This window comes from Pyxicephalus adspersus, chromosome 9 (assembly GCF_032062135.1).
Source record: "Pyxicephalus adspersus chromosome 9, UCB_Pads_2.0, whole genome shotgun sequence".
Classification (NCBI taxonomy): domain Eukaryota; kingdom Metazoa; phylum Chordata; class Amphibia; order Anura; family Pyxicephalidae; genus Pyxicephalus; species Pyxicephalus adspersus.
In genome coordinates, this window is record NC_092866.1 from 46,080,002 (window position 1) to 46,100,494 (window position 20,493).

General features: G+C 39.3%; 1 protein-coding gene across 1 annotated transcript in view; it reads right to left on the reverse strand.

Moving 5' to 3' along the window:
* Positions 1–11,211: 11,211 nt before the first annotated feature.
* MRPL21 (mitochondrial ribosomal protein L21) overlaps positions 11,212–20,493 on the reverse strand; it is a 20,645-nt gene continuing 11,363 nt past the window's right edge. The window contains exons 3-7 of the mRNA XM_072421816.1: positions 16,987–17,072; positions 15,552–15,715; positions 13,536–13,588; positions 12,988–13,091; positions 11,212–11,335 (exon numbers count right to left, since the gene is read on the reverse strand). Of these exons, the coding sequence (XP_072277917.1) occupies positions 11,271–11,335; positions 12,988–13,091; positions 13,536–13,588; positions 15,552–15,715; positions 16,987–17,072 (472 nt within the window). The 3' untranslated portion in view covers positions 11,212–11,270. The remainder of the gene's footprint in view (positions 11,336–12,987; positions 13,092–13,535; positions 13,589–15,551; positions 15,716–16,986; positions 17,073–20,493) is intronic.

Consider the following 20,493-nt stretch of genomic DNA (forward strand, 5'->3'; position numbering starts at 1 on the left):
GCAAAACTGTCATTAGGATTAAAAATGTACTATTTACCTTTATTTCCACAGAGCTCTCGATCCAGAGCTGGCCTTGATTTTGTCACATGCGTAAGATCGGCACTATTTTTTCCTATTGAGGGAAAAAGCTTGAAGCCTGCTTGGATACATGGCGTGTGTATTCAAGGAGGGTCTGCACCCCCATTCAGTCTTTACTGTTGCAGTAAAGTTGTTTTTTAAAGCCCTCATTCCATTGAGAGTTAGCCTTGATTTGGTCCCACGCTGTTCTGAAGTCTTATTTAGGGAAAAAGCCCTTCTGGGCATTACAGAAATCAGGCATGGGCAAAAGAAGCAGCATGAAGAACCCTGGGATATGCTATTTAGGGTATCCCAGGAGGCTCTGCAGTCTCATTTAGTCTTTACTGCCACGGCAGTAATGACAGAAAGGGGTGGGGCCTCATCCTTTTAAAAAAAAAAGTTTTAAAAAAGAAACACAATTTTACTTTATATAAAAAGGTTTATACAGTGTAAACATTGAGGCGATAGGTATGCTTTATTAATAGGGTTGATTTACAAAATGAACAGGATGTTCACTTAACCGGTTTGAAGCTGCATTCACTTAAGTCATCCAATAATGTGCAAAAGAGGTTCTAATTTTTTTACAGTACCCCTCCAAGTGAACAGAACAGGGCTGAGTCAGTGAGTCAAGCTCAATAAGTCAACTGTAGTGTGTAAACTCTCACCTGCTGCATACTTGTTTTGGCGTGATTTACAAAGTAGGACCCATTTTGATTTTTGCATTGTAGTAAATTATGCAGTAATACACCTAGGGCAGGGGTGGGAAAACTTTTTGACTCAGGGGCCACAATCTGAAAAAAAATTTCACAGAGGGGCTGGGCCGATGGGAGAGTGGGAGGGGTTATGCCATCATGACCTGCACACAACCCGCCCACTCTCCCATCGCAGGCTCAGATCAGGGGGAAGTGTTCCGTGGCTCTGGCCAGTGCGCTCCCCCAGCGGGGTGCTTCCCTTGACCTTGCTCGGAGTGGCACCAGCCAGGGCCGGAAAAACATCCCTTTTGAGCCGTATACGGCCTGAGGGTCTTAGTTTGCCAATGTCTGACCCAAGGTGTCATTGTAGAGCTGCAATGCATGGAGACCAGGTAGTGTGGTTCACTGTATTATTAAAAATAAAAGGGTTATTGTGGATTATTTAAGTATGTTGGGGTATGTTGGCTCCCCATATCTTTTTCATGGGCTTTGTTGTTTAAAGAAGTAAAAACTGCAGTAAAAGCATGTACACGGTGGACGGAATGAATATGGCAGAAAGCTAACAATTCAGAATGTTAGCAATGGCAGCCTATGTATTTAGGATAGACCTTATTACAAGGCTAAATAAATAACCTCCTGAAATGTCCATACACTGTATGCAAATATTTTATTAAAAATAAAAACTTTCTCCTTTTAATAGCAATCCTATGGCTCCAGGAAGTGACTGTGCCCAGGCTGTGATGATGCCATTCTTTTGTGGGTATGGGAAACATTTCTTCATTCTCCTCTAATCCCAGCTATCAAACTGCAACATTGTAATTTAGCAGCAAATCACAAGGTTATAAAACTGCATCCAGAGCTGATCTGTGCCATAAATATATAAATACAGCCATTGCTACGATGAATTGCACAAACAATACAGTAGAGTGGTCCTTTCTGAACAGTCTGTCAATCACCCAAGGTGGACTGATGAACGTGAAGGTGCCCCTGTACACGTTAGACTTTTGTACAAGACAAGCACCAGAGTTTGACTTTGGCATCAATGATCTGCCATGTGAATGTAGCTTTACACTTACACACTGATTAGCATGTATGCACTAAACATTGCTAAGCCCATTAAAAGGCACGCACATTCACACAATTTTTAGTTTAGTGTGGTTGTTTCCAACTGTTGCAAATGACTATCTGACCATATGTGTGTGAAAGGAGATGATATAAGGCAGTGGTCCCCAACCTTTTGGGGTTCGCGAACCACTAAATGCACGCACTCCAGACCGCACATGCGCGGGGAGCCATGTGTCACTCAAAGGGGAAGAAACTTTACCCAGAGTGACGTCATGATGCCAGAACCCACCCACTCTCCCATCACAGATCCAGAGACACAACCTGTCCACCACCATGAACCTGGGTTGCATACAAGAGATGTGGTCCGTGGCTCTGGCAAGTGCGCCCCCCCCAAGCGGGGTCCTTCTCCTGACCCCCCCTGGTGGTGCACCGGCCAGAGCAGCTGCCCCCTTTCAGACGGCCGCGGCCCACTAATCTAAGGGTACCTCAAACCCTGATAAGGGTATATTTATAAAGGCCAGTCCACTCTTCTATTGTATTTTTAAGGACCAGTCCACATTTAGTTTTAGGACGTTTAACCAGTCAGCAGCATCTTGTAACATTCAAGGACTCTGTTGGTGATCATTGCACTAAATGTCCCAGGTCAGTACAATGGGTCTGATTTATATTACCGCCTTCCTAGGCTGAAGAGGATACACTTTCATCAATGAAGCTGGGCCATCCAGAAAACCTAGAATGGATCAGATCCAGGATTGAAAACATTTGCTAACAAATAGCAAATGACTTTTAAGAAATCCATTCCAGGTTTGCTGGAGCTCCCAGCTTCACTGATGAAAGTGTATCCTCTCCAGCCTTGGAGAGCGTTAATAAATCAGACCCATTGTCTCCATTGTTAGTCGTTTCCTCTCTCTGTCTGATTTTACAAAAATATGAAAGTAAATGTTGGAGCTGAAACAGACAACAGTGGGTGGAAACACTGTAAAATCTCAGGTGGTAAGAATTGGAAATGATCACTGTTGGAATATCTAGGGCATAGAAGAAGTCAATCAATGCCATTTCCCTCAAGGCTCCCATAATACAGAATATTCTGCATCCCTTTTGAGAATCTAATCTTTTTTGTATATTCATCTAGGCATTTTTTAATAAAAGCTTACTTCCAAGCCAGACCATTCTAATCCTATTTAGTTTAGATATGAACATATCTACTCTGTAGAAGTAATTTCATTGCTATTTGCAAAAAATATATGAAAACTCTACTTAAAATAATCTCGTGGAATGGACAGAGTTCTTAAGATCACTATTTCATATTTAGGGAAGATAGTAAAATGAATAAAGATGCCTTTACAAATGTATTACTGCAAGAAAAGGCAAAATGATCCTGCATAGAAGGTATATTATACCACCAATGCTGCCATAGAATACAAAACTTTGTCTTTCTGGTCTTAAGGGGTGGTTGCAATAGTGAAGACATCTTTTGGTTTCTGTGTCATCCATTTGTTTGGGAAAAGTTTTCTAACCTATTAAATCATTTGCCTAATTGTAATACTGTATACACAATGATTCATTTATACCATTAATCATAGAGATGACCAATGCTATGGGAAAATATTAAACAAAATGACTGTACAGTGCTGTCTTGGCTACACTGTGGATGAAATGATCTCTTAAAATAAATGCAATTAAATTAGCAAATTAAATTATGTATTTAAAAAAGAAAAACAGAACAGAATGCTTAGGGATATACATTTCTCCAGTTGGACAGTATCAGATGCCTAAATAGAGTATGACAAAAAAGCAATAGATATTTTTGATTATTCTTGAGAAAATTATTACAGGTAGTCCCCCCCAAGTTAAGGACATCCGACATAGGGACGACTCCTAGATTTGAACATGGCTTCCCTGCTCGTTTGTGTGCAGGACAGGGGAGGGGGGCGGTCCGCATGACTTGCAGAAAAAGTTTTTTGCTAAACACAGCTGAGACTGAGCTATTCTGCAAAATCTTGTAACTTAATGACCAAGACAAACTCTGGAGTTGTTTCATTTTGCATATCAAAGCACAGCTTGCTCCAGAAGTTAATGAATGTCTAGGGTCCATAAAGTTTTTTTGCTTTGTTTATGATTAACTCACTGTGAAGATTTTATATAGTAACTGACACCACACTGCCTAATAATGTGTTGAGACAAACATCTGTCCTAATTGCAAATAATAAAATAATGTACCTGTTCTGACTTACATACAAATTCAACTTAAGAACAAACTAGCAGTCCCTGTCTCGTTTGTAACCTGGGGACTATCTGTAATAGGGAAGTATATTTCAGTATATTTTCATATAGAACTGTGATTTAAAACATTATTACTATTCTTGAAATGGAACTCAAGTACCACTTTAAAAAATGATCAGGCAGGTGGTTATTACAGAAAGGTGGTTATTTGCAAAAGCCTCTCTTACCTGCCTGATTGTGCCGGTGAAATGCGAAAAAGATGAGCTGCGCATGCGGAGTGTAAGCTCTGATGGCGGGAAAACCCAGCAATACTTCCTTTGCGTGCGCTGCAGATGATTGAACCAGCATGGCCAATCAATACCTCCAAAAATTGTCCCTAAGAAAAATAAAGATGGCGGCAACGGAACGCAGATAGGGGAGTTGAGAGACTTCAGTTCTTCTTTACGGGTTAGCCTTTACATTTGACCTACTCTTTCCTCCCTTTCTCTTCTTTTCCGTCCCCCTTCTTTCTTATTCTGCCCTTTAGTTTCCCTTCCCACTCTCCACCCACCTTCATTTATTAAACCCTGACCTTCCCTTTCCTATGTTGAACATTTTATTTAGTCTATACATACCTGTCCTTTACTAACATCTCCTATCAAGGGTGATCAAGGGGAACTTCTATACTGGGCCCCAATTAAAAAGAGGTAGGCCCAGGACCTTACCTAGTATGTCAGGTCAGAAATTTCTGATGGTTGTTCGGGCTAGTCATGTCATAATTGCCCAATCATCTTCTGGGTCCATGACCTTTACCCATCTTTATTGCCCAGACTGCCAAGAACTCAAAACCCTGAACTTTCTATTTGCATTCAAGAAGTTTGCAAGCATTCAGGTAAGAATGGTAACTTGTAGAAAAAGCATAGTATGTCTCTTCTGTAAAGAAAAACTCCCCCAGTCACAATTCTCTCGTTATACAGTATGTTCTATCTGTATGACCACTACTCCTTTATACAGCCCATATGCACAGAAATGTAGGCAGCTGACATTACTTTCTAAAAAGTTTGTGCTCAGCTGGCGACACTCATAATATAATTTGTAAGATTCTGGTGCAGTCATGCAAGAATTTCACAGTGTGTTGATAACTGATGATTGAAAAGGTCAGGAAGTCCAAATAGCTTTCATAGCAGATCCACCAGACAAGACAATTTAGGGTGATTTACTAATGATCTCTGGTTATTTAACAGAGAAAAGCCATCACCATGCTTCATTAGGAGCAGAAACACGTGTAAGGTCAAATGTGTTAAAAATTTGGCATCCCATTCTTTGATTTCATTCCATTAATTCCAATTACTTAACCCCTAACCACCCACAGTCTGTAGACCCCTGCATTATGTTTTTTTTCAGAGGTAAACTACATTATCCTTTTCACAACTACAATCTGACAATTGTCATGGCTGCTAGCTCTAAAAATTTGATAGCCCGTCCCCACTAACAACTGAAAACCTTATCAGAGTGGCTCCAAATCATGGTATTACAATGTCAGATAGTAATATGATTGCCTTAAGCTGTATGCATTTGTTTAATATAGTATTTGTCTGATACAATATAATATTAACATTAATTTTCAGCACTTTTCTTGTTTTAATACATTTTTTTGAATTTTTCAAAAAATATAAACATTTTACTCAACAATCCAATCCATTTTAAGTTATTTCCAATGTTTAAAATGTGTGTAATATTTTTTGTGCAGAATGAGACTGGGTGGAGGATTCCAGCATGTTGTTGCGATAGCTACAAAGTTTGCATTACATGTTAGAGGCAGCCTCTGCAGGGTGTCAACAGTCAAGGTGCAGTTACATGTTAGTAAGTAAACTGCTAGGTTTCAGTAAGAACTTAAGAGAAAGGGTACATTTTAATAGTATTATTTAGGCAATGAAGATCAGAGGTGATGAGTGTTCTGCATGATTATAGCTACAAAAAAAATAAAACACTTGTCTTGGTGCATCGTGGGAGGAATAAACACAGGTTCCATATTTAGAACTCACAATGGAAAGTATTTGTGCTTAAAATCACATCAGGGATGTTATGGAGAGACCTGCTCCATTGAGATTGGCAGTAGTATAATGGCTAGGTGCCATAGGTGTCGTGTTTCAGCCTTTCAAGTGCTCCTTAAATGAGTTGGCATTCAAAACACATGCCAACCCTTTAGGAATAGCAGCATGTACTAAGGTCATTGATAAACTCGCGATAACTTACTATCCAAAGTATTGCTGCAGATACATTTAATAAACTGCAATAGAAAGTGTAACTCCATCAACTGTCAAACGTTATACTAACATAAGACAAGCCAGTAATACGATGTCTGCAAACTGAATTTAACATTTTCTTTGTTATCCTTTATAAATTTGTAAAGATCTCTCTCTCTCTCATACATATATATATATATATGTATGTATTTTTTTTTATATGAGGAAGCCTAAGACTGGGAACCAGGGGCCCACTAGAATTTATAGCTTGCATGACACCATGACAGCGGGGGCTTACCAGAGGGCACCTAATTAAGGCCCACTTTTTTTTTCTAGACCTGCTGTGAGCCACTCAGAACCTGTATATGGGCCAGAGCAATTTTTACATTTTTTTATATAGGTCTATACAGGCATACACGAGAGTTAGCTCTGCAATCAAGACAGGAAACAGTCCCCAGAAATCTCTTAAAAGCAGTTCTTCAAACTGCAAGGGAGGCCATGAATGCAAGGTTGCAGATTTTTCAGAGGTCTAATGGGACATTGTCAAAGTAAATGTTAAAATTGATGATATAGTGGTGGTAACATTAAACCTAGCAATGAGAATAATGCAATTGAAAAGGGATACAATACAGACTTTCAACGCCATCAGCTAAGTTCAGTGCTCTCAACCTGGATAGAGTGGGTGTTAAGGTCAAGCTGAACTATTTTTTTGGTAATATGAAATTATTTACAAAGTGGAAGCAGACTTCTCGAACAACATGGAGACAAGTTCCACTTTCCTGATCATGAGCCGAGCTCTGTTTGCATGGACCTACCCACAGTTTATTGTATGCTTGGCCTATGTCCACAGGATACTGAAGGGTTCCGATTTATGTTTCATTAGGTCGTTCTGTGGAAAGCCCTGAGGACAGCATAGTAAAGAAGACCTGGGGATGTGCTTGGAACCAAAGTTGTCCTGGTGCATGATCTGCTTACGTATCATCCTTTCTGCGTTCTGTCTCTCAATAGTCCTGCAATAGATAAGCTTCTCTTAGGTCTCTAGGTGAGAGGGTCTAGTTTTCTGCAAGGACATCAAGGCCATTGACCTCTGGTGGAAAGATTTGAGACTCTGTCCCAGGTTGAGGATGTTGAGCAAGATAGATATTGATTGCCCTATGCTCTCCCTGATTTGTTAATGCAAGATGTGGACATTATTACTTCATCAGGCATGAATAGTCTTTTCTTATGTCCCTGTTCTATAGTGGACTTCCTGGAGTGAGAAAGCAATAAACACACTGCAATCTCACTTCCAAGTGATTACCCCTAAAGATTATCCAACCTGTACAGTCAAAGGTCACCTGTGGATCACACACAACTAGATCAGTGTTCTCCATTGTATAAGACACCATGGAGAGAGAAAAACAACCATGGCAGGTCAGTGTTGTAGCTTACATTATAGAATGGTAACCTCCGTTTACCAAAGAGATAAAAAGCAGGGCTGTTCTGTGTTATGATGTATCAGCACAAGCTGTTTAAACAAGTTCCACTACAGTGAACACAAGCAAAACGCATATGTGCTTTGTAAAAATCATGATTTTTCAATTCAAGGACTTGTTATTAAGCATCATTTACTCTCATTTCAAGTATTTCTCCAACTAAGCATGTGTTCTTGATAACTGTCTATAATTGTTTCTTCTATTGTTATAAGCTCGCCTCCCTTTTGGCTTCAGATTTCTTCTGCATTTTCTACTTGATAAACAATGACATACTCTCCTTACACCCACAATGCTGGCTCCTCTGGAATTTCCAGACAATTTGTTTTTTAATCAATATACACTGAATACAAATTCCTCTTCAGTTCTACCAGAATCAGCAGTTCTGATGATAGTTTAAGATGAAAATAATCCACTTCTGGTCAGCTGTATATTTCATATGAATATTGGCAACATTATTACAGATTTATACCCATTTGCATTCCAATACTGAAACCATTTCAGTCCACTTGCTAAAATTTTTCAGAAGTGCTAAGCGGTAAGGTTCTGAATGTACAACTATAGTCTGGACACGTGGTTACAATTAGTATTTAAGGTTGTAGCATTTCAACAGTAATACCGTAACTGTTAGGAATTTGCTGGAAATGGCATACTTTCTATCTGTATGTTTACTGTAAGTACTGAAAATGTATAGGACAGGTTTACATCTACAGAATATGTCGAGTTAACAGGAATTAAAATAAGATTTAACGCAACATGCAGCACCACTTTTATATTGTGTTGTGGGGCCATTTACTTTGCCACACACCTAAACATACATAAAGTACATCAAAACTTACTCCTTAGTACACCAGACTGCACAGATATGAACCCACAGTAGCGTGATGCACAGTAGAAAAAAAAAAAGACAACTGTGAAAGATTACCAGTTGTGGTGCGATGACAGCCCAAAATGAATAGGCTGCCTTAGGGCAATGTACATTATTGCACCACAACAATGGAGAACTACAGTAAGTTTCCTAGAAGTTTAAGATTGCTTGAATAGTTGGAAAGAAGTCAACAGAACTTTCTGTACGCATTTTTTTAAGTTATGTTTAAGATTTAGGATTAAACCCATTTTAATGTATTATTTGTTTGGGGGATTAGCTTCAAATGTACTTACTGTAGAGAGGTAGAGACTCTAGTTTAGATTTCAGGGTGCTTCGCCCACTTTTATTTGCAAAAACTCCAATATAAAGCTAAATTCCAGTGTTTTCCCTTGCATAAGCGTCATTACAGAATGACATAAAAACAGCACAATTCTAGGCTCCCAGCTTTCTTTCCACAGACCTCAACTTTGAGAGACCTCCTGGGCTCTCCCAGCAAACAGTGTTCACACAGCCACCTCCCCAAGTCAGTCAGGTGCCTTTTTATTAGCATTGGCTAGATGGATCAGATCATTTCTCATTTTCTGGCTTGAAATCAAGATGGAGTGCCTGTCCCACCCACCCGAGAATTTGCAGCAATACAATTACTCCATGCCCTATCCAAGTTTTTTTTAATAGCTTTTTTCAAACGTGAGGTAGGTGATGCCTTCCAAATTTGGCATTATTCATTTTACCACACTAGGTTTGCCTTGGTTGCCACTTGCCCTGATAGCAGCCTGGTATAATGTGCCTTGACTTGCTGTGTTCCTCTCTGATTAGCCATTTCTACTCTGAAACAGTCTGATCCCAGTCACCCGTTGGAAACGGAAAACCTGGGGGCTGCAACATGGCAACCTCCTTGCAGCAAAGTAGTGCAGTTGCCACTAGGGTTACAGGCGCATTACTTACTAATGGGGTTATGGTGAAGATCAGGAGCCACTTTGTACCTCAGGTAATCCCATGTCACCTGCCAGGAGACAACACATCACAGACATCACTACTTAAAGTCATTAGTGCGTGGTTTTGCAGGCCAAGTTCTTAGACTTTTCTGATTTTCTTACTTTTGTTTTAGGTCACCGATTTAAAGGATGCCAAAAGGTCAGCAAAAAAGACAAGCAACTGTAATTTTACAGAATGAGATAAATTATAGCCCCTGCCCCTCCCTTATATATCCCTGAAGACAGATTTGCTATAAAATTACTGAAGGTAAATTTTCAGTTTCCCTACTTCACAGGATTTAGTTTCAATATACATGGCCACTAATTTTCTCCACAGGACTTTAATTTTCAGCACGGAACTCTGGTGCATACGTGCATCTTTTTGCATTCCAGATCTTCCAGAAACGCTTACTTAACTTTGTTCTCGAACCCCTGGAGTTTGTCCTCACTATATTTAATCAGAGGTCTATTAGCTTAGATTAACGCTGTTTAGCAGTTTTCCACACACAGTTCAAACACCCAGCCTTGAGTGTCAGCTGCAGACATATTAATTGGCCTGGGGTCACTGGGAACTGTTTGGGGTCTTCCTCTGAAGTCAAATCTTTTCTACATTGCCAAACAACCCTGCTTAAAGTGGGCTACATAAGGATATTTCAGGCACAGAACATTGTGTATTTTGGGATCAGTACAACAAGACAGCTTGTGTGCCTGTCAAACAAAGTGAAGGAAGGAAAAATACACAATAATTTTTGAAGCCTTTTAAAGGGTTTACACTTTTAATGAAAAGGACTGACGAAAAATCTTGCTCAAGCATACTTCTGCACACAGGACTTAATTTATCCATCTAGATGTAAATCTATACTATTGAAGAACAAACATATAAAAAGTGGCCCAACAAACATTATAATGAGCTAGAAATGAAGGTTTCTGATAGAAAACATTAAACAGGTCCTGGAATCATGCCTGGCATTAGAAGCTTTGCATTTTACTGGTTCAAGTTTTCTTAAAGCAGAACTAAACTGAAAAAAAAGACATACCTTTAATCCTGCAGATCACTCGATGGCACTGGGACCTTACCTTGATCCGGTCCCGCATTTGTCCTGGCGCTGTGCCACCATCTTCAATCTTCTCACTGCCATATGCGAGATGAGCATCTCTTTCCCTTAGTAAGAAAAAAATGCCCCTTCTGCCCGAGATTAGGGCATGTGCAGAAGGAGCACCAAGAGCCTCCTAGGATGCATGATGTAGGTATCCCTGGAGGCTCTGCGCTCCCATTCAGCCTTGATTGTTGCAGTGATAAAGACTCAAAAGGGAGGTGCTGCACCTGCTTTTTTTTTTAAAAGAGTGTTGCACTTAAAAATAAAAGCATGGCATTTGGCATTAATACTAAATCACTGACCTAAAAACAAGCATTTAGAAAATAAAGTCAGAATGGTCAGATCTGGGTCGGTAAAGTATTGCAGCCACAGGGTCAGCCTGACAGCCAAGCAACTTAAATTCTCACGACATCCTAAAGCTCATACATTTCCTCTTACAGATTTTCTTTGTACAAGCCTAAGAATCACTGCTTTCAATTAGCAAAAACAAGAAACAGTAAAGGTAGCATTTTTAAATAAAATTGAAAAACAGCTGAGAGTAAATACAATTTGGATGTTTTATTAGAATTACAGAACATAAACAGTAGAAAAATACATTCAAGACAAAACAGGAGCAATTTCAATTGTATTAATCCTTAGGATGGTCTGTGGGGTAATAATAACTGCAATACAAAGAGGAAAAAAAATAATGTTAGAATTGAAATAATTGATTAGGTAAACAAAATATTGACTGGGGTAACTAAATCCAATTACATTAATGAGGAAATTAAATTATATTGTATTTTTTTCTACCTTTACATGGAACATCTAGCTGTCCAGCAAATATGACAGTCTTAAGAGCTTGGATAATTAATCATACTAATGTGTGCCTACATCAGATATATTTATATGATTTAAACCTATTATCCAAATTAGTAAACCACTGCTACTGTAACTGCGTGCAAAGTGCTAGATAGAGGTTTAATTTTTTGTTGTTTATATCAACTCCATCCCAAACTAAATTTCTATCCAAGAATATACAGTACACAGGGTAACTAACTCTGGAAGAACCCCAGGGTTTCATGGAACCCTGCTTTAGACAGACTGCGTCATATCAGCCATTGCAGCCGGGGAAATATTCATGTAATACAAAGCCATGTTTAATGTTTATGCCAAGACATTTAGCTTAGTTAACACTTATCTTCTTACCAACCCATCTGCTACAATATAATGACTGGCACAGCACTTCCACCTAATGCAGTCTCTTGGGAACAGTTGTTGCAGAGCTGTCCAGTGTCTTACGGGCTCCTAAAGTTTTTACCTTAGAAAACTAAAGTGCATGCAGGGACAAAAATGCAAACTTTCAGTTTGAGCTTTACCATTTCTCTATGTTATGTAAAAATCCTAATAAATTTTAAATTGGCCGAATTTTGGAGTACTGCATGTCTGGTGGTGAGCAAGGTGCATAAATGTTGAGTTAAAAAAAAAAGTACAATAAAATGCTTTTTCCCCTCTGAATCTTTTACAATTTCTTTAAAAATGTTACGGTAGACAGGAAAAACTAAAAGATGCAAAATGCAGAACTGGGACCACCTCTGCCGATGACAAAATGCACCAAGACTCCAGGGGAATAAAATATATTTGCACTTTTTTTTTTTTTATAGAGTGGAGTATTTACCCCTTTTCCCTGAGCTAACAAACCCACCCCACCTATTCCACAGATTTATACATGCTGAGAAGAGGCAGATGCTGTCCTACTTTTTACATCCAGGCCTTTCCTGGTGTGCCTGCACATTACAGGCCTATGTACTTCTGGCTGGTAAATGGTCTACCAGCTTCATTGATGTCTATGGAACTGTAAAGCGCAATAGCTGCTTTGATGGTGCTGGATGTAAATAAACTGGACAACCATCGACCGGTAGATCTTGGTAAGTATAAATCTAAGAAGGGGGAGGGAGGGTTACCTAGCTCAAAGGAAGAGGGACACAGGATAACTGCACTGTGTACAAAATTACAGTAATCCTAAAGGGAGAAAATGCCAAATGGTTAAAAAAAAAAAGCAAAAAATTGTATGCAATGCGACCATCATAAAGCCCTTACCATAAACCTGTTGTAAATTTTTATTCAAGGCTAGATAACACAGGTTCAGATTCACATTGATTCGAAGAAAAAACAGAAAAGTATTAACTAACGCCAAATTGCCCTTAGCTGATTTCAAATATCTGTGTACACAAACCCTAAGGGTGTTTGAAAAACAAAAACACACAAACATGTCACAATGCCACAAAAATGTCCTTCCTCAATAAGAAATGTTTGTAGCAGTGTAAACCCTTACTTTTCTTCTTCTGATGTCTGTGTCGTCTCCAAAACTTCATGTTGATCTTGGGATGGGAATCTGTTTTTTCAACCACTGTGGCTTCAACCCGTACTAAATCCTTCCTGGAAACACAATAATGTCAAAATACATATTGTAAAAATAGTTTCTTGTTTTACAGATTTCCGGCATGTGGGCGCATGGGAAACTATTCTGGATTTTATCTGACTGATCACACAGCATCTTTTACTCATTTTTTCATTATTTATCTCATTAAAAAAAAGAAAGACAATCTATCCAAAAATATGAGAACAATGTGGCTGGAGTTGGGTCTATAGGCGGCAATTTTAACGCTTGTCAGAGGTTTAGTACAGCACAATGAGTTTCTGGCCGATTACCAGATATAAATTGGTACTTGCAGGGTTTTTAAAGAAAAAAATTTTGTTAAATGTGTGAATAGGGCGATATAGCAAATATGTATATTGTGGCCATACATACAACTTAAAAAACTGTAAAATGTATTAATTAGGTTCAAAAAGAATATATTATGAAGGCAATAAATAGCTTACCCAAGTAGAGGCTTTCCGACAAGTGTGAAATTATCACTGCCAACCAGCAGAACCTGGGAAAGAGAAAATAAGCAAAAATGAGTCTACTATAAAGAATACCATGCAGGCTATAGTATAGATAAATGTACAAAAGACTTTTTAAAACTTGAGGCCTAATCTTACATTTTACATAAATGGAACCCATCAACATTACAGAGTGTGGCAGAAGAAGTGGCAGTTAAGTCAAACACATAAACTTTGTCTTGGTTCTTTCATCACATGATCTAGAACCAAAATCCAGTGTTAGCAAAGCCATGATTCCCTTTTTACTTTGCTGATTCCGGGGCCCCATAACAGGCCACTGCAGCCTAATGCTAAATATCATAGCATCTGCTTTGAACACCATATTTGTGGAGTAATTTCTGACTTTCATACAAGCTGCCATTGACACCAATAATATTTTAAGGGTCATAACAACCCAGTTGCAATCCAAGTATTCAGTGCTCCTCCCACTGACTGCTGGTGTAATAGCACCTTTCAAAGACCACCAATATAAGGGGCTCTTCTCCACTTACCACCAACGTAAAAGAGCGATTCACCACTTTTGTAAATTGGCACTTCTCTGTCTATAAATGTAAGGGGGTACTTTTCCACTAATCATCAATGTGAGGGAGCACAATTTTCACAGACTGTTTCTTTTTTTTTGCCACAAATATTACTTAGTTTTTTCATTATTGATACTGAAAACATTTTTTTTTTGTAAATCCACTAAGTATGCTACACATGCCTTATTTATCTGAAATACTAATTTCAGGGTATAATAAAAATTGGCACGGTGGTACAGAGGTTAGCACTCTGGCCTTTGCAGTGCTAGGTCCCAGGTTTGAATCTCAGCCAGGGCACTATATGCATGGAGTTTGCAGGTTCTCCCTGCGTTTCTGTGGGTTTTCTCTGAGTACTTTAATTTCCTCCCACACTCCAAAAACATGCAGTTAGGTTAATTGGCTTCCCAAGGAAAATTGACTGCATTAAGACATATGACTATGGTTGGGACATTAGATTGTGAGCCCCTTTGAGGGACAGCTAGTGACATGACTATGGACTTTGTAAAGCGCTGTGTAATATGTTGTCGCTATATAAGCAATGTGTAATAATATTAATAAATATAATTATTATTAGCACGAGTTCCCCGAGACCATGAGTGATCTTTTAAAGCCCTGTTAAGGTTAAGAAAGAGTGCTCTAAACCTTTATAGTTGCTGGTACTATTTAAGTAAACATTACTACTTTTAAATTTTATTATTTATATTTCATTCTCCTCCTTGTAACAATTGAATATAAGTAATCAGTTTTGTGAACCATTTATTAAATTGTAAAAAGCCTGAAGAAAAGATCTAGGGTGTTCTGAAAACTTTTTTTTATCAATGTAGTGTATAACCTTTAAAGCGTAACTAAACAATGTGCAGGCGTGAGATCGGGTGACATAGCCTGTAAATGGGGGAAAAAAAAGAGAGCCAATCTCACTGCGCATGTGGAAGATCAGCATTTTTTTCCCATTGAAAGGAAAAAGCCCTTTCTGTGCATGTCCGAGATGCGCAGAAGGGGCAGACAGAAGCTTCCTGGGATATATGATGTGGGAGGCATTTTTACTTGACAAAAAAGTGTTGTCCACCCTTTTATGTAAAGTAAAAATTTAAATGATAGGTCTACTTTAATCTCTGCATAATTCAACAGACAACATGCTACAAGAGCCCACTACTGGTAACAGGTTTCAGGATGGAACACCGTGCATCTCTAAACAGGAGACGTTAACACATATGGAGGACTTCAAAGATATAAAAATGATGGTGTTGGAAATGATGGTGTAATAATTTTGTTATTAGCCCTATGAACATATGATTAAAAGGGGATCGGCTTATGATGCAGACTGGAAACAGCTCACAGCTTAGTCCAAAATAAAAAATTAAATATCCCCGCAGCTGTAGTTTCACAATCATGGTAATAGAATCCCTCAGTATACCTATGAACAGAAAAATACCTTTTCTAACCGGATTCTGTCTCCACACTGTGCTTCAACTATGCCATTAATTAAAACAAGGTCTTCATTAGTCACTTTCCACTGTTTACTTGCAAAATGGACGACAGCGAAGAGACGCCCGAACTGTCCTGTGGCAATGAGGTTGTTTACATTTTTAACCAGCTCTACAAAAAAAAAAAGAACAAAAGATCCCTAAACTAAATGAAAACAGAAATATTTAACTACAACCTAAATAAAGGCTGGTTGACATGGTTATATAAGAGCATAAATAAAAAAAACACGGTCAAAATAGTTACAAGAACATCTGTTTCCTTTAGTAGACATTTGTAAAGTAAAGACATAATTAAGCAAGCAGGGGTGATTCTCAAAAAAATTCAATATATAAATACCTGTAGGGCAAGTACATAATATCCTATTAAGGCGTACCTAAACTCAGAATTTTAACTTTTCATAATAGGGTGGACAAACCATTTATATAAAGTAAAAATTCAGTCTTTGTTTTTTTAAAAAGAGGTGCAGTACCGCCTAATTCTCGATCGCCTAGGTGATCGAGAAAAAAATTGAAGCGCAGAGCCTCCCGGGATACCTATGTTATGCATTCTGGGAGGCTCTCGGGTGCTCCTTTAGGGCTCTAGATGCTTGGGCATGCGCAGAGCCCTTTTGTCAAAAGGAAAGAAAAAATTGCCGATCTTACGTATGCCCAGTGAGATGGGCAAGTTTTTCTCCCATCTACGTCACCCGATCATCTCGCGCCTGGGTCGGGTGATGTAGGAAGAAGCCGGAAGAAGAGGTGAAGATGGTGGTGACCAGAGCGCCGGCCCGAAGACGGATGCCGGGACGACGCAGGACCTGATAGAAGAGACCTCTGGATGGATTGGACTGCCTTGCGAGATTGAAGGTAAGTGTATTTTTGTTCCTACGGGGTACTTTTGAGTTTAGTTCCTCTTTAAGTATTGGAGGTGACAGAGCAAGGGTGATTTACTATGCACATTAAGAGAAACCTCATGTAATAGAGCCTAAAACCTTCAAAGGAAATCTAAATTTCTCAGAGTGTGGATCTCCTCGATTCCCTGCAATTCACACTTGTTCCTCCTGCTGATCTTCATGTTACCACTCCCTTGTAACAATGTGGTCAGCAGGAGGAAACAGTGATAGTTGTAGATGACTGGGGAGACTGACACTTTGTGCACAATTTCTCAGGATCGGAGTGGTGAACTTGACCTCGGTGAAAGAACACAGAAGTGCACTTCATACGTGTTTTCTGTATAAATGATCACATAATCCAACATCAATTAATATATCATTTGTTATGTTTTTGCAATCAAAGCTGCAAGCAAAAGGAGCACAGCTATGTTTAACATATTAGCCACTGCCAGAACAGTTTCATGTTACTATTTAAAAACTTATATGTATTAAAAAAGGATTGTGAACTAACCTTTATGTTGCTGTGCTTCTTCAATGGAATCTGGTAGTTCGATTTTTGGCCAAGGTGGTTCAGATATGGACGTTTTAGGTACATAGCTGAAAGGCAGTAAGACATTGAATTATTTCAAAATTCAGAATGCAACAATTGTATGACATGGAGAAAGTATTTTGTATTTAAGAAATAAAAGTATTTTCACACAAGGTGCTACAACACATGCAGGTGTATGTTTAGAGATGCATGGCATTAATGGGCTGACAACACAAAAAGAAAAAAGGGTCCAGTGTGTTTTCTTTTGGCAAAACAAAAGGCAGAACATATAGAACGCATATGTGCATTATAATAGACAGTAGATATGCCTTCACAGGGTGAAATCAACTTTAGAAATACACATTTACAACACATTGCCATGCATACCTATGAAAACAAAACCTTACCTATATATCTCTACCAATCCAGATATCAAATGTATTACGAAAGGATTTTGGGATTTCAGGAACTCCTGCTGCCCTTGGTTATGGCTTTAATTTGTTGTAAAACACCATAGGTTGTGATGGTATATCTGTTTACCAATACTACTACGGTGTTCTCCCCAGACATTTTTTTCAGCCGGGTGGGGGGAACCGTAGCCAGGTGTTAAAAAAAAAGTGGGCGGGGCTAGACACAGCAAATTTGGAGCTCCTAGTTATTTATGCCATAGGTATCCAGTAATCCCTGCTATTGTGGCAGTGTTCTACCTGTCCCCTATACTTTGTTCCAACTTTCTAATGCCTGGCTTGTTAGAATGTACAATTTTTTCCATTTTTTTGTATTATACCCCAACAGTCTAGTGCTGTGTATTTTAATCCAACTCCCTGGAGTTCCATGTTTTAACAGTGTAATTGTCGTAGTGTAACATTGTGATCAACGTGGCTTAACAAATTAGGCTTAGTTCACATTGGCAGTAAAAAATGAAGTCTTGAGTGACTACTTCTTGGCAAATGCTGGGCACCTAGGATTGGTAACCTGTTATAACTGCTTGGCACCTGGGATTGGTAACCGGTGGTAAGTGCTGGGCACCTGGGATTGGTAACAGGCGGTATGTGCTGGGCTTTTCAGGCCTAGCAGTTTTTCAAGCAGCATTGGTTCCTGGCGAGAGGAATGTGAGGGGTAAAGGCAGCAAATGCAACCTTACTGCCAATGTGAATTCAGCCTGACTTCAGATGTCACCTCCTAGCGCTATACCTAGGTAACACAAAGAGCATCATGCATGTGATCGCAGATGAGGGTAGGCCAGACAACAGACAGGGTAGGACAAAAACGCCCTGTGAAATTTATCTACCCCCGCAGTATGATAACTGTGTATGTAAAGTCTGCTTGTCATGTTCTGCAGCCTAACAACTCATTGCGGTCAATCCTTTAGATCTCCTAAATTGTTGGTTGTAATTACCTAAGATTTTTAGGGTACACAGTGGACTCTCGTAGCTACTAATAACCAACATTTCTTTTTTTAATTTCAAGAATTTCAAAATATGGGGATCATGAGTTTAAAAACTTGTGGAAATTGGAAGATTTGGGTTGCTGTTTTGCAAATTAAAATGGAAAATGCAAATTAAGGACCCCCGGGGCCACTTCCATAGTAAGAAGCATTGGGGTGGCCCTCTAAATATTTTACCTACCTTTCACTAAACTATAACTGTTAATCTATGCTGCCCTTTCTGCTTCTGTTCTTAGAATCCCAACCCCTTCCAGTACCTGTACCCCAATTTCGTTTTGATGGGCAGAGTTTTTTTATGTTCTAATTTTGATAAAACTTTAGAGGGTGTTATCCACAGATGTTCCCCACACATGGTCCGTTTTTTACACCTCCCCATTCCAGAGAAATTGGGTTTCCAGTGTTAGAAATGGGCAGTAATGTATAACAGGGCAGTGCGTTTGCCATAGTAATTAAATTTTAGTGTGGGGGGGTTATCACTCCCCCTCCCCCCGCACCTACATTTTCGGCTTTGTACACCCCACCATTCTAGGAAAATTGGGGTCCAAAGAAGAGAAGCAGACGGAGTAACATAGTATGACGGTTATAGATTTGTGAGAGATAAGTTGGGCCCTTCCCCAATGCTCCATTCTATGTAAGTGGCCCTGGAGGTCCCCAATTTGCATTTTTGATTTAGGACTCCCAGGCGCACTTGCTTTTAATACTGCAACCCAAATGTTGTATTTTTACAAGATTTTACAATTCTGATCCCCATATCATGAAATTTGTAAAAGCTGAGGTGCTGAAATTGTGAATGGTGCTAACTATAAGTGTTACCTGTGCACCCTGAAAATTACAAATCATTATGACATAAAGTTTAGGGGATATGAAGGTTTATACACAGAGAGCTGTAAGGCTGAGGAATGTGACATGCTGCATTTACACACACTGCTCTGATGACGTCATTCAACACGTCCACTGGGCGGAGACATTGTTTGCGCAATGTTGCTTTTTTTTCAAAAGACTCCGCACAGCTATGAGAGGGGGAGGGACGGCCTGTGTGCTGATCTCTTCATAGCTGTGCTGTGCTCTCCTCACTCCGCCCGGCTCTAATCAGCGGAGAACGGAGAGAGCAGAGCAGCCTCTCCGGTGTCCGTTCAGACCTGCTGAAAATGTGCCGGGCGGAAAAATCACAGCATTGTCACTTAAATTGACCTGAGGGTGAAAAATTGCTCATTGATCAAGGAACCCCTATCAATTTGAGAAACCCTAGGGTACCACGGAACCCTGGTTAAGAAGCACTGCTCTCAACTTAAGTTTTCCAGAACATGTGCATACAAAAAAGGCCCTCAAATGGTTACAAATAATTTCCATTGTAAGTAGAATTCCTTTCATCTGCTGTTAGCTGGGTGTCCTAAAATCTGGAACTATGATCCCAGATGTCCCACTCTGTGGTAGCCACTGGTAAAATTGAATATTATTTCTCTAACTATTAAAACATGTTCTATGAATGCCATTACTTTTATCTAATCAGTTTTAAGTATAAGATTTGGTCACAATACTGCAGCATGATGTCTTCAACTGAAAAGAACTGAAAATTCAATAGGAAATGTTTACTACAAAAATTCCATTACAAAGAAGAGTAATTTTATCTTTCCCAGGAAGGGCTCCTAACCTCAAATGCCATTAACAAAGGAAGAAAACATACAGAAGTGTAGTTTTTGCTCCCCATTTCCCCAGCTTCTCCCCATTCCTCTCTATATCAAAGCAGCAATCCCAACAGCAGACGTCCAGCTGTGGATATCGATACTCCTGCTCCACACAGGATCTCCATCTGCATGCTTGTGCGGGTAACAGCACACAAAGGTTCACATTGATAATGTCATCTCAAACAGAATTTTCTTTCTCCCAATATGGACAGAGTGAATCCCATCTAGAAATCCACCTGTTCTGACTGTTTCACTTTAAACAGGCTTAGCCATGCAGTCACCAAACCAAAGAAACTTCAGTCTTTTTCCCACTGAAGTTCTCAGATTGTAGCCCTGAGTAGCATTTTACTGGCAGAA